The following is a 12,910-nucleotide window of genomic DNA, read 5'->3' on the forward strand; positions in this document are numbered from 1 at the left end:
TGGCTTTATAAGCATTTAAGCGTCATCATGACAGGGAAATCTAAGCTTTCCCAAGGCCTTAGCCTTAAACCGAAAGGCTACGCAGGAGAGCTCTTGTAACTGAACCTTCAAGCTTGCATTTATTCTTGAAAGAAGGCTTCTCTACGTATAAAAACATCTCTCTCGTTATCTCTTCTCTTCTTTCTGCCTTCTAATGCGACACCTTTTTTACATGCTGTCCTTTATTTCTTCGTAGCTCTCATCGCATCTGTATATAGAAAGAAGAAATGCATATGAAGTTCAGCATTTTCCGCGACTGCAAACGCCAAGCTCGAAGAGGTAATGCCTACTATGTAGTTCTTTTGGTCCTTTTTTTTCTCTGAATTAGAAACAATTTTAAATGACAAATAATATTGATTGCCATCAAGGATTGATTCTTTATAAGATGAACATATTTTTAAACCATGAATATAACTAAATATGATCATGGATTACTCTGGAATATATATTGATTCATACTCCTTGTATAAAAGAAAATTTCAGAAGGAAAAAAATCGATGCCCAGATATGAATTGTGGTCATCATATTAATGTCTCCAGCCTTAATTTGTCTTTTCTTTTTGGAGAACATCTACCCTTAATTTGTCAAAACTTAGCACTTTGTTACGAGGCAAAGCTTGTTTACATAGAATTAATTATGTGATCTATGATTTAATTCATACTAAAATATACCCAATTCCATGTCAGATAAATGTGAAGTTGTGGCACCGATCTCGTCCGCTAGCTTCAACCTCTGCGAGGAGTACGCAAACACCTTTCGCACCGAGTCCTACAACGAATTCTGGGCACGCGTATTGGATCTCACCTTAGCCACGGCGCAGCATTAAAGTCGAGGGAAAGCAGTGCAGCAGCTCGCCTCCCTTCCGACCGCCTCCTCGCCGAACACCTCCTGGACCCCGACCAACCCACGGTCACCAAAATCCTTGCCCACGTTCGAAGGCACTGCCACCCTGAGACCCATGTCCTCCTCTCCGACTACTACGCCGAGACCGCCAACGCCTCCCTCCTCTGCGGCCTCCTCCTGAAGGCAATCGAGCAACTTCGTCTCCGATACCGCCCCCTCAAGGCCACACTAAATTCCCTCATCTCCAATGGCCAATCGAGACTCAGCCTTCCAGCCATCGATCACTACCTCGCCGACCTCTCCACGATCCTCACTCCTTCTAACTCGTTGGGCTCATCTCAATGCCAGTTCCGAGCAGTGCAAGATGGCTCTGCGAACCTCCTCAAGAGGCTCGAGTCAAGACGCAAGAAGGCGAAAGCAAAGCTACGGTTCATCAACCACCTGAAACGAGGCTTAGCCATTTTCCTCATAGCCCTCACCGCTTCAACATCGGCGCTCGGTGTTTGTATGGCGTTGCATGCTTTGGTCGCCGTCGTGGCTCTGCCGACGTTTCTATCAGCTTCCTCCTCCTGGTTGGCTTCCACTGGGTGGTTGGCTCGAGTGCTGGCCCAGCTGGATGCAGCAACGAAGGGGACGTATATCTTGAATCGAGAACTGGACACCATAAGCCGGCTCGTGGCTCGATTGCATGACGAGGTCGAGCACATGCTTGCACTGCTGAGGCTGTGCTGCGAGCGGCATGGTGGCGGCCGGCGGCGGCTGACACAGGAGGTTGTGCGCCAGATATGGAAGAATGACGCAAGCTTCAATCAGCAGTTGGATGAGCTTGAGGAGCACTTGTACCTCTGCTTCATGACCATCAACAAGGCTAGAAGCCTTGTGATGAAAGAAGTTTTGGTGGCAAGTCGAGTCTGAGGTCATTGGATTGCAACTTTGTACATGCATACACAATGTAAATAAAACAGATTCATTTTATATATATAATAAGAACACTTGCTCGTTTTTCTCTGAGTATCCGGCTATCTGAGCTGGAGAAATTCTCGCTAGGTTGTGTGTGATTCTCTTGTTGATGCAGTTGGCTTAGCAAATGATTAGTCATTCATGGACAATAGATAATAGGTAATGCTGTCCAAATATCACTATTTTTATCACCGATGGTATAATGTTGGAACTACTATCTCATGTTATAAGTTGACAGAACTAACATATATTCTCTATTAGTGAGGTCAGATTAAATTATAGCCATACTAAATATCATATAAAAGTTTTTTTTTACAATTTATCCAATTAAAATTTTCTGAGTTAGTACTTACAACAGATCATATATCCAAATTAATTAACCTATTTATGAGAGTATTAAAATATATATTTTATTCTTGCATAATTTTCCAAGATAACATATAACATGTTTGACCATTTAATCAAATGGAAGCAGAAGTTATAAAAAAATTATTTCATCAATAAATGTAAGTTATGATTTTTTAAGATCTTTTAGAAAATACATTGAGAAGTGTTAGATCACTTACCACATAGATGCCAAAATCCAAATAATATAATTAGTTCATAAGGATAATCCTCAGGGACTTGACAATCCAAAACCACATTAATATTTTCTAAAAGATGAATTATTTTTTAAATTTTAAAAATTCTAATTTTTGAAATAATTATCATCATAATAGGAGAAATTGCTTATTAACCTTATCCTATTTCCTATCATAGGGTCGAAATGGAAGATGGCATGGTGGAAGCCCCTCTAGTTCTAGTTTAGATAAAGAAGAGAGATTAATAGAGGGAAAGAGAGAGAGAGAGAAAGGGATGGAAGAGGGAATTGTAACCCTTTAATCCCATTTTCATATATATGCTCACACACATGAACGACTTAGGGAGTACTCTTAACACACACATCTCCATATAAATATATAGGAAGAAAAGAGGGATATAGAGAGATGATAGGTGGGAAAATGAGGCGGCATAGAGAAAGGAGGAGGAAAATAAGAAGAGATGAAAAGAAAAAAAGAAGAGGAGATGTGATTTACTTATATCCATAATCCCCCACACCCACACTCACATGGAGGACAAAGCATGAGAGAAGAAGAAGATGGAAAGAAAAAAAAGGAGAAAGGAAGGGATAGTGGGAGGTGGAAAGAGGAAGCGTGCCATGCCAGGGTGACAAGAGGGCTAGTGAGCTTGGGGGTCTTGTAGTAGCATGGGGTGGAAGAGAGAGGGACAAGGTGATGAGCAAGGAAGAGAGGGCAAGAAAGCTACTGGGGTATGAGAGATGGGATAAAGAGGTTCGATCGCATGTTAGTATGTGAAATAGGAGAAGAATACCCTTATTTTTCGATCTTGATCTGGATTGGATTGTGTCCTCTATAAGCGGATTGAGGAAAATTAAGTCTGGCTGTGGGTATAAGTGTTACAACTAATTATCTCATCAACTCTTAGCAAAATGATAAAAATAGGCAATGAAATTGCTTGCTATATATTCATCATTGAATCATATACCATTAATGCCTCCATTCTCTATCATGACTTTGTTGCCCTTGAATTTGGTCATAATTTGCTCAATAGCAGGTCTCTACCATGCTCACTAGTTGTGATGGAAGGGGTGGAGGATGAATTAGAGGACTAGGGTGATGTGGTCAACATGTAGATGGAGGGCTCACTAGATATGCTATCATGGTGGAACAAGAGGTTGGAGGCATAGCTACATGGGTTAAGATAAGGCTTGCAATAGGCTTGGGGTGACATGGCTAAAGACTATATAGGCAAGAGGCCATGTAGAGGACATTATGGTGCTGGAAGAAGAAGCCAGAGGCAATGGCGATGATAGGCTTGAAAAGAAAGAAGAGGGTTAGGAGAGTATGGCCTAAGGGCATGTAGGTAGGTGGCTTGTAGGGCAATGGAAAAAGAGGCCACATGCATGGGTATGGTGGCAATTGAGGTAACAATAGAGATGAAGAAAAGGACTAAGTTGGAGAGGGCATGATTAGGGTTAAGCAAGGGTGGTGGTGGCCAAGTCTATACTCTTATGGGTGAGGCCATTGAGATAAGTATCGACTTCTAAAGCTAATATTTTGAGATTTGGGAGGCAAATAGACCACCTTTTATATTTTTATTTTGGTACAAATATAACACCCTTGACATTATTTCACTCCTTAGACTCGTGAGATAATATAATACCCTTTATATCATAGTCAACCTGGATTTGCCACCATCCATGAAGTTTCGAGAATGGTTCTTCGTCCGCAATGGCAAAACTAAAATGAATGGCTCAAAGAGGAAAAGAAAATAGAGAGCTAGTTTGAAGAGGAATAGGAGGTTGAGCTTAAATGGCTTGCTTTCATAGGAAAAAGATATATTTCTCTCTCAATGCTTATAGAGAAGGCCAAGCCCCAATTTATTTTGGTTGGTGCTATATAGATAGCATCATTAGGAAATATCATCAAAATGAGAATATTTTAGTCCCACTTGTCGATCACACAATGAAATCCTATGAGCCTATGTAAATGGAGATAGATAGTAGGACTATATTGAACAACTTAACTAATTTCAGTGATCTATCTGAAACCTTTTAAACTGAAATGGTATGAAGAGAAAATAATCTTAAAGAGATTGATCGCTGTCGTAGATGTCAAAAATAAACTAACTCACTACTATGTAGATAGCATGAGTCGAGATCGTATCCACAAAAATCGTGTTGACTGCATTTGAGGGATTGAAATTTAAGTTAAAAATAGGATAAAGATTGATTAAAGACTAGTAATTGAAGGAGCAAATAAATTAAGACTAATTAAGATTGATATCAAATATGAGATAGATTCTCAGGATCTCAACCACTTCCTTGTTAGACAGCTGGTGCCTTTCTTAATATGCTTTGAATTGATATCTAATCAATAAAGATATAACCTATCTTAGAAAGTACAATCTTTATCTTTGGATTATGGCCGATCCCTTAAAGTTATAGACTAGTCAAAATTGCTTAGATACAAAAGATAAGAAATTCTATCTAAATATAATCTATTCCAAGAGTAAGAACCATATCTATAGATCACGGCTCGTTCCAAAGGTCATAAACTATTTCAGATAAAAATTCTTATGCAAGAAAAATAAAGACATAAAGATAAATACAAGTACAACAGATCTTTATTATATATTAAGAGAGAAATACAAAAGATTTGAAAAGGAAGCACATTGTCAAAACAAGATTACAGTGATTTTCTGAGATGTGATGACTAGTCGGCCATGGAGATACTTCTCGCTGAATCTTTCATCTTGAAACTTTGAGGACTTCCTTCAAATAGCTTGAAAAAGGGATCAAGAGCTGGAGGAGAGATTTTTGTGGAGAAAAAGAGGACTTTAGGTTGGTTGTTTGGAGGTTTGGAGATGGAAGAGAGGGTGGCATGCGATAGATTATGGAGGCTTTTGGGTGTTTGGATGGCTAGCCTAGGTGAGGCATGGAGAAGGATGGTGGAGGCATAGAGAACGTTAGTAACCGGCTCATTGTTTGTGATGTGGAAGGATAAAATATTCGGTGTCTTCTTTAAATAGAGCTCCAACCCGTGTCAACTGTGCCTTTATAAATTACAAGAAAAGAGGTTATTAGCGATAAAAATTTTTCATCGCTAATAATCTATTTTCATTGCTAATATTTCATCATAAATAATCACATTATTGATAATATTTTATGATAAAAAAAATTTCATCGCTAATAATCATTATTTGCGATAAAAATTTTTCATCGTTAAAAAAATTTATTTTTTTCAAAACTATTTACAACAAAAAATTTTAATCATAAAAAAATATTTACGATAAAATTTAAGGTCTCTAATAAATAATAGATTAATAGTGATAAAAATATTTTTATCATTATTAATTTAATTAAAAATTTTTATAAAAATAAAATTTTTAAAAACTTTTAGTGATGAAAAATTTTCATCGTAAATATGATTTTTTGTAATAAAAATTTTTCATCATTATTAATTAATAATATTTATAAAAATATTAGTGATAAAAATTTTTCACCGTAAATATAATTATTAGTGATGAAATTTTTTTATTGCTATTAATTTAATAATAAAATTTATTAAAAAGTAAATTTAAATAATATTAGCGATGTAAAGCTTACATCATAAATACAATAATTTTTGATAAAATTTTTTATTACTAATAATTATTTATGATGAAAATATTTTCATCATTATTAATTTTATATAAAATTTTAATATTTTTAAATTTATTAAAAATTTATTTATGATCAATTTTTCATCGCAGTAAAATATTTTTGGCGACCCATATTTCATCAAAAATAATTTCATTGCTAATAATTTATATTTTTTTAAAAATAATTTATGAATATATATTTTTAATTTATATTTATAATATTTTTTATAAATTAAAAATAAAAAATAAAATAAAAAATTTACACAATAAATTCATAAATAAATTTTATTATTTTATTATATTAAATTAAAATTATATAAAATTTGAAATAAAAATAAAAAACTACATAAGGAGGCCGTCAAGTGTCGGCATCTGCAGAGGGAGAACGAGCTGGAAATGAGGAGCGCTCGAAAGAGCTCAGACCGACCTACTGCTGCTTAATCAGCTGTATCGTCTGCTCTATCTGTATCATCTGCTCTATCATCTGGATCTGGAGCTGCTGATACTCATCGACGCATGTAGCCAAATCATGAGCTCGCTGTCGATTCTCGATAGCCTGTCTCTACACTTCCGTTAGCCGAGCATTGCAGGCAAAATGGATGTCAGCCCTAGATGAGTGTGAGGATGAGGGAGCAGTGATCCCATACCCTAGACCTCTAACATAATAGGAACTCGTACTAAGCACCTGATCACAGATTTCGTCATTTGTGGGTGCGGTCGAGCCCTCAGGAGTAGGCTAGGATCTCATGTCTGTCATACGATCCTGAAAATTAAAGTTATAGCTATTTTAATTTTGTAATAAAAATCAGACTGCGAATAAAAAAATAATTAAAAAAAATTATAAAAAGCTTATGGTTCTCTGTCGTCCACTTCTCTGATCGTCGCTGGTTGGTCCGCTGGTAGATATCGATCCTACCAGAAAGCTCGCCACTCTCAGCATCTCTTTGTAATTTAAAAATAATTAATTAAATTTTTTGTAAATAGCTAGAGAATTATATGCTAATTAAAAATTACTTATCATCTGCTCCATGTGATGAGCGAACAACCTCGAACCTCCACAATGCGGTACGATCTGTCTCGTCCGATTTGTGGCATTTTGGACACATCTTCGCTGTACAGTTACCAGTCAAATTAGTAGATAATAAATTTAATTTAAAAATAAATGATTGAACCATTAAACTCTAAAAAAAAAAAAGTTTGGATGTGTAACCTGATATGCCGGATCCTCGTAATGTTGGCATATGACAGTCCAATCATCCATAGTAATACTATCATAGGGCTGCTACCGCGCTGCCTCATCCCCATAATCCTGCACCATATGGTACCAATATTGATGCATGTGATGGCGATAGTCCTTGAAATGCAAAGATAAATGAGTGTCCACGGCTCGCTACACGCGATCCTCCTCAAAATCAATGATGTTGAATACACCCTGCCAATAACAAATATTAGAAGAAAACCATGCAAATTAAATATTCATAGTATAATTTATTTTATCTGTAAGTGGGTGTAGAAAATCTCTCTTTGAGTCAGTACAACATGACGCCAATTGAAAAGTGTCACAGGGGCATAGCTGCGGCATATGATGCCCAGCTCGGTCTGCCACAGCTCGCACCATCTTCTAATGGGTCTGGTATAGCCTGGTGGTATCTCAATACGGAGACGTTATCTCAGATGCTCGCATCTCCAATGCTCTAGAGAGAGGTTTTTCGATGGACCTCATCCTCGCCTCACTACTGATGAAAACTGATCTGAAACAATAATAAATAAATCTTAGTATGATAGCTATCTAAATAAAAAAATTAAATTTTATTATATAAAAAATATAATAATACCACTCGGATCCATCTCACTCGAACCTGCCTCACTGAGACCTGCCAGTGCAAGACCCTCTGGCAATGGAGCCGGTGCAGCAGTGGAGATCGGTGAAGGTGCCTCAGCCTCTGGGATAGACTGTGAATGCGAACGTCATTGTCTGTCTCCTAGTGCCATATTTATAATTTTTAATATATAAATGAATATAATATTAAATAATAATAATAAAAAATAAATTATATTCTAATGAATAGAATTATATCGCATACCATAATTGTAAGAGAAGATTGAATAAAGAATATAGATTTACCCATCAATATTCGTATCTTTCTCGATATGTAGATCCTCCTTCGAATCACAATAATCAATATATATGTCATCTTTTATCTTATCATCATTTATGAACTGATTGTCGTCCTCCAACTCATCAAGATTAAATATAAAATCAGCTTCAATTTTGTTGGATGGCAGATCAACCCTATTCAAAGGTGTCGTTATAAGTTCTTCATCAACAAAAAACTTAGTTAACATTTATTCTTCTTGCTGAAAAACTTTTTCTTCATGTAAATCCAAATTTTCATCCATCTCTAATCGGGTTGGCATGTCATATACGTCTCTAGGTATTATTTTTTGTACGACATACCAATTACCTTGATACTTTGATTCTTAAAATATATTACTTGTTTTGCTTGAGTTGCTAATATATACGGCTCATTCTGGTACCATGTTCATGCAAAATTTACACTGATAAAATATGGATCGATATGAATACCAATCTTTTTATTACTAATATCCCACCATTCATACTGAAACAAGATTATAAAATTACTAGATCCATACTTTAGTTCTATGATATCTATCAGTACACCATAATATTCAATCTCTTCTTCTCCTTCATATCCTATTATAAAAATCCCACTATTCTGGATCCGTCGTTGTATCTCAAGCTCCCTTGTGTGAAATCTTATTCCTCCAATGATACAGGATGCGTAGTGATTAACTCTTCGATCGGGATCACATACTAAATCGTACAACTTATCGGTCACACTCACTTCTTTATTGAAATACTTATGTTTCATCTACACCATAACCTAAAAAATTATATTGATTCAAATAATATTATTTATAATTAAATAAATAACGTATTACTAATACAACTTATAAGATCACCAAATTATTTTATAAATTTTCTCCTATATCGATCATCAGCATCCATATTATTTTCTCTACATAGTATACTCTTATGCTCACTGCAATAAATTATGATTTTTAATTTTACATCGATATGAAAAAATTATTTAGAACATTAAACAGTATGCTAAGATGGTACTTACTCAATGAAATTTTTAATTTTTTCATAATTATTTAAAACATAAAAGTATGTCTTGGATAGCTCGTTCACGTCCATACATTCATATCTCCTTACACCAATAGGTTGCACTATTTGATCAAATATAGACAATGTCGGTTCATTATCACCTCATTCACGGTCTGCGTTACGATCTGTACGATTGAATCTTATTTCGATATCATCAAGATATATCGAGCAGAATGTGACACACTCCGTAGCTACATATGCTTCTGCTATAGATCCTTTGGGCCGTGCTTTATTATGCATATATTTTTTTAGGATACACAAGAATCTGTAAATAAAAATAAATTTAAATTTTAAAGATATATTTATATTTTATAATTGATATGATAAAGTGTGTATAATTTTTTTACCTTTCAATAGGATACATCTATCGATAATGTACTGATCTGACCAAAAGAGCTTATTTTGGAAGATGAACAGTCAGATGCACCATAACATCAAAAAATGATGGTGAAATTTTTTTTTTTAACTTACAAAGAATGAGTACAATATCTTTTTCAGATCTCTCAAGTAAGTTAATCTTCAATTTTTGACAACACAGTTCTTGAAAGAATACTCCCAACTCAATCGATGCAATTTGAACATCACCATCCAAATAGCCACGCATGACCACAAAAAGCAAATATTGCATCATCATATGAGAGTCATGACTTTTCAGGCCAGAGATATTACCGTCGTTGTTTCCAACACATCGCGATATGTTTGAAGCATATGCATCAAAAAATTTTACGATTTTGAATCATCCACAGAATTTTTTTTTTTCCTTACCAAATAGTGAATAATATGAAATGGCATAAAAAATCTATCACCTTGACGAACTAAATGCAACTCTGATCAGATTTTTATTTTCTATAAATCAAGACAAGCTTTTGTACCATCTTTTATTTTTTCTAAAATATTCAATATAGTACTGATGATATTATCATAAATATTCTTCTCAATGTGTATTACATTCAGATTATGACGAAGTAGTAGCTGCTTCAAATACGATAGTTTGAAAAAGATGTTTCGCTTTGTCCAATTTAGCTAAGCTTCAGTACGCTTCCGCTTGCGAGTACCCGATATTTTTTCAAATTGGATGTTTTCAATGACTTCAAGTTGTTCTAAAATTTTTGCTCCACTTAACTCTTAAGTGACGGACGCTGGTCGGACTTACCATCAAAATATTGATTATAACAGATCCTCCAAGAATGATTACCAGAGAGAAACCACTGATAACCCATGAAGCATAATTTTCATCTATGCTTTAAATGTAAGGAGGATGCATCCTTATTGCATATTGGACATGCCAGATATCCTTTGGTGCTCCATCCAGATAAGTTTTCATATGCAGAAAAAATATTTATGGTCTATAGAATCAAAGCATGCAACTTAAAATTACTTCGACTCACAGAATCATATATCTGTATCCCATTTTTTCATAGCTCCTTCAGATCATCGATTAAAGGTCGTAGATATACATCAATTTCATTATCTGGTACTTTCAAACTCGAAATCAATAGTGACATAAAAATAAATGATTCTTTCATGCACTTCCAAGATGACATATTATATACAACTAGCATCACAGGCCACATATTGTAAGAGATACTCAGATTGCCAAAAGGATTAAATCTATCTATCGCTAGACCAAGTCGGATATTGCACGGATCAATCGCAAAGTATGGATGCTTTGCATTGAAGTCTTTCTACACTAAAGAATCGATCGGATAGCTAAGTATGTTCTCTTCCGAAATCCACTGCTCATGATGCCATCTCATTTCTTCAGCTGTCTTTGTGGACATATACAATTTCTGAAGTCTTGAAATCAATAAAAAATATCTCAAAATCTTTTAAGGTATCTTCTTTGCTTTTCTATTATCGATTTTGTACCTAAACTCATCATATTTCGGACATTCAGTTGCTTGTTCATTATCTTTATAAAATAATATATGATCATTTTTGCAGGCATGTATAGGAATATAGTCAAGTCTCAATTTTCGTATGTATATTTTTGCTTCAGAATATGATTTCAGAAGTCCTTCTCCATCGAAAAGAGCTGCTTTAATCAATATCAAATTTTGATCAAATGACTTCCGACTCCATTGGTTCACAATTTTAATATGAAGCAATTTTATCAAAAACTCTAACTTGGAGAATTTTGTATAATTTGGATAGAGTGGCTCTGGTGCATCCCTTACAAGCTTTCCAAACTGTTCAGAAGTCTCTTCTATCTCAAGCTGGATATTGTGTTCATAATCTGAATTGCTTTCAAATGCAGTAGTACTCATGCATACATTTGAACAAGCACTTTGATGTAAATCATCCAATAGTTCTTCTGTACCATATTCGACAGGTCCAGCAGTATCACTATCATCTTCAGCATTGTTATCATCATGCACCACTTCATTCAGATCACCCTCTCCATGCCATATCTAACAAGTATACTTCTTATCCATACCATAATGTAGTAGATGCTCCTCGATAAGAGTTATGTGACGATATACCATATTGACACATCTCTTGCATGGACACTTTATCCAACTAGCATTATCAGTCTTATTTCGTGCAAACTCAATAAAATCTCGAACTCCTTTTCGATATTCAGACAAAAAAATATCTCTAGCTTTCATTCAATTTTTGTTGATATCCATCTAAGAACAAATATGAAAATCATTAACAATAAAAAAATTTTCAGTGATATTCATCCGAACCGGATTCCAATCCAGCTTTCAGATTGAATCGCGATTCGAATTTCGAACAAAATCTCGATCTAGATCTAGACACAGATCATTTTATACAAAACAACACAAATTAAGAAACACAGACTGAACAGTAACACAAAAACTCTCCTTCCACCAATTTAATGAAGTAAAAATGCATGATCCTATCTATTTCAAATCATTATTAACAGATATAGCCCAATTCCTTTCAGAAAAGTCATAATCTTATTATTGTTATTAGTAGATATTTTATCTCATTATTATAAAAATTTCGACAGCATCTCCCCATGGTTCTCTAAGTATACGATGTGAACATGGTGCCTATGCACACTATCCACCATATACCTGGAGAACAGTAGATAGATAACTACTAAATACCATATAATGAAATAAAATATCAACTATTAACAATAATAAGATTATTACTTTATCAAAATATCTGAATATGAGACATCCAAGAGTCGATCTCGATGAAGATCGACTCTTGAACGAAAATCTACGGCTCAATAAAATTTAATTACCATCTCTGAACATACATTCGAAGATGGATTTCTAATTTATCAAAAAAGAGTAACTCTGTATTAAAATTTTTTCATCAAAAATTTTAATAGATTTTTCTTTAAAATAGAAATACTTTTTATATTTAATTATAATAAATAAAAATATACAAAACAGCACATAAAATAATTAAATTGTAATAAGTAACAACAATGTGCATTGTGCTAGTGGAACAAAAAATAATTAATCAAATAATTAAATAATTTCAACAGTAATACTAAAAAATTTATGCAACAAATATAATTAATCAAATAATTAAATAATTTTATTAATATTTTATTTTTGTCTTTTTTTATCTTTTTTTTTCTTCTTTTTTTTCTTTCTTTTTTTCTTTCTTTTTTTCCTTTTTTTTCTTTTCCCCCCTCCTTTCTCTCTTCCCTTCCTCCCTCCCCGCCGCCACCCCCTCCTCGACTGT

The 12,910-nt window shown here is 34.4% G+C and overlaps 1 protein-coding gene across 1 annotated transcript; it reads left to right on the forward strand.

Annotated features, from left to right (window-relative positions):
* Positions 1-24: 24 nt before the first annotated feature.
* On the forward strand, positions 25-1,890 carry LOC105053601 (UPF0496 protein 3). Its single transcript, XM_010934833.4, is given in 4 exon segments — positions 25-145; positions 236-318; positions 726-845; positions 848-1,890. Coding segments are annotated over 3 exon segments (1,122 nt in total). The 5' UTR covers positions 25-145; positions 236-266; the 3' UTR covers positions 1,798-1,890.
* Positions 1,891-12,910: the final 11,020 nt, after the last annotated feature.

This window comes from Elaeis guineensis, chromosome 11 (genome assembly GCF_000442705.2).
Source record: "Elaeis guineensis isolate ETL-2024a chromosome 11, EG11, whole genome shotgun sequence".
Classification (NCBI taxonomy): Eukaryota; Viridiplantae; Streptophyta; class Magnoliopsida; order Arecales; family Arecaceae; genus Elaeis; species Elaeis guineensis.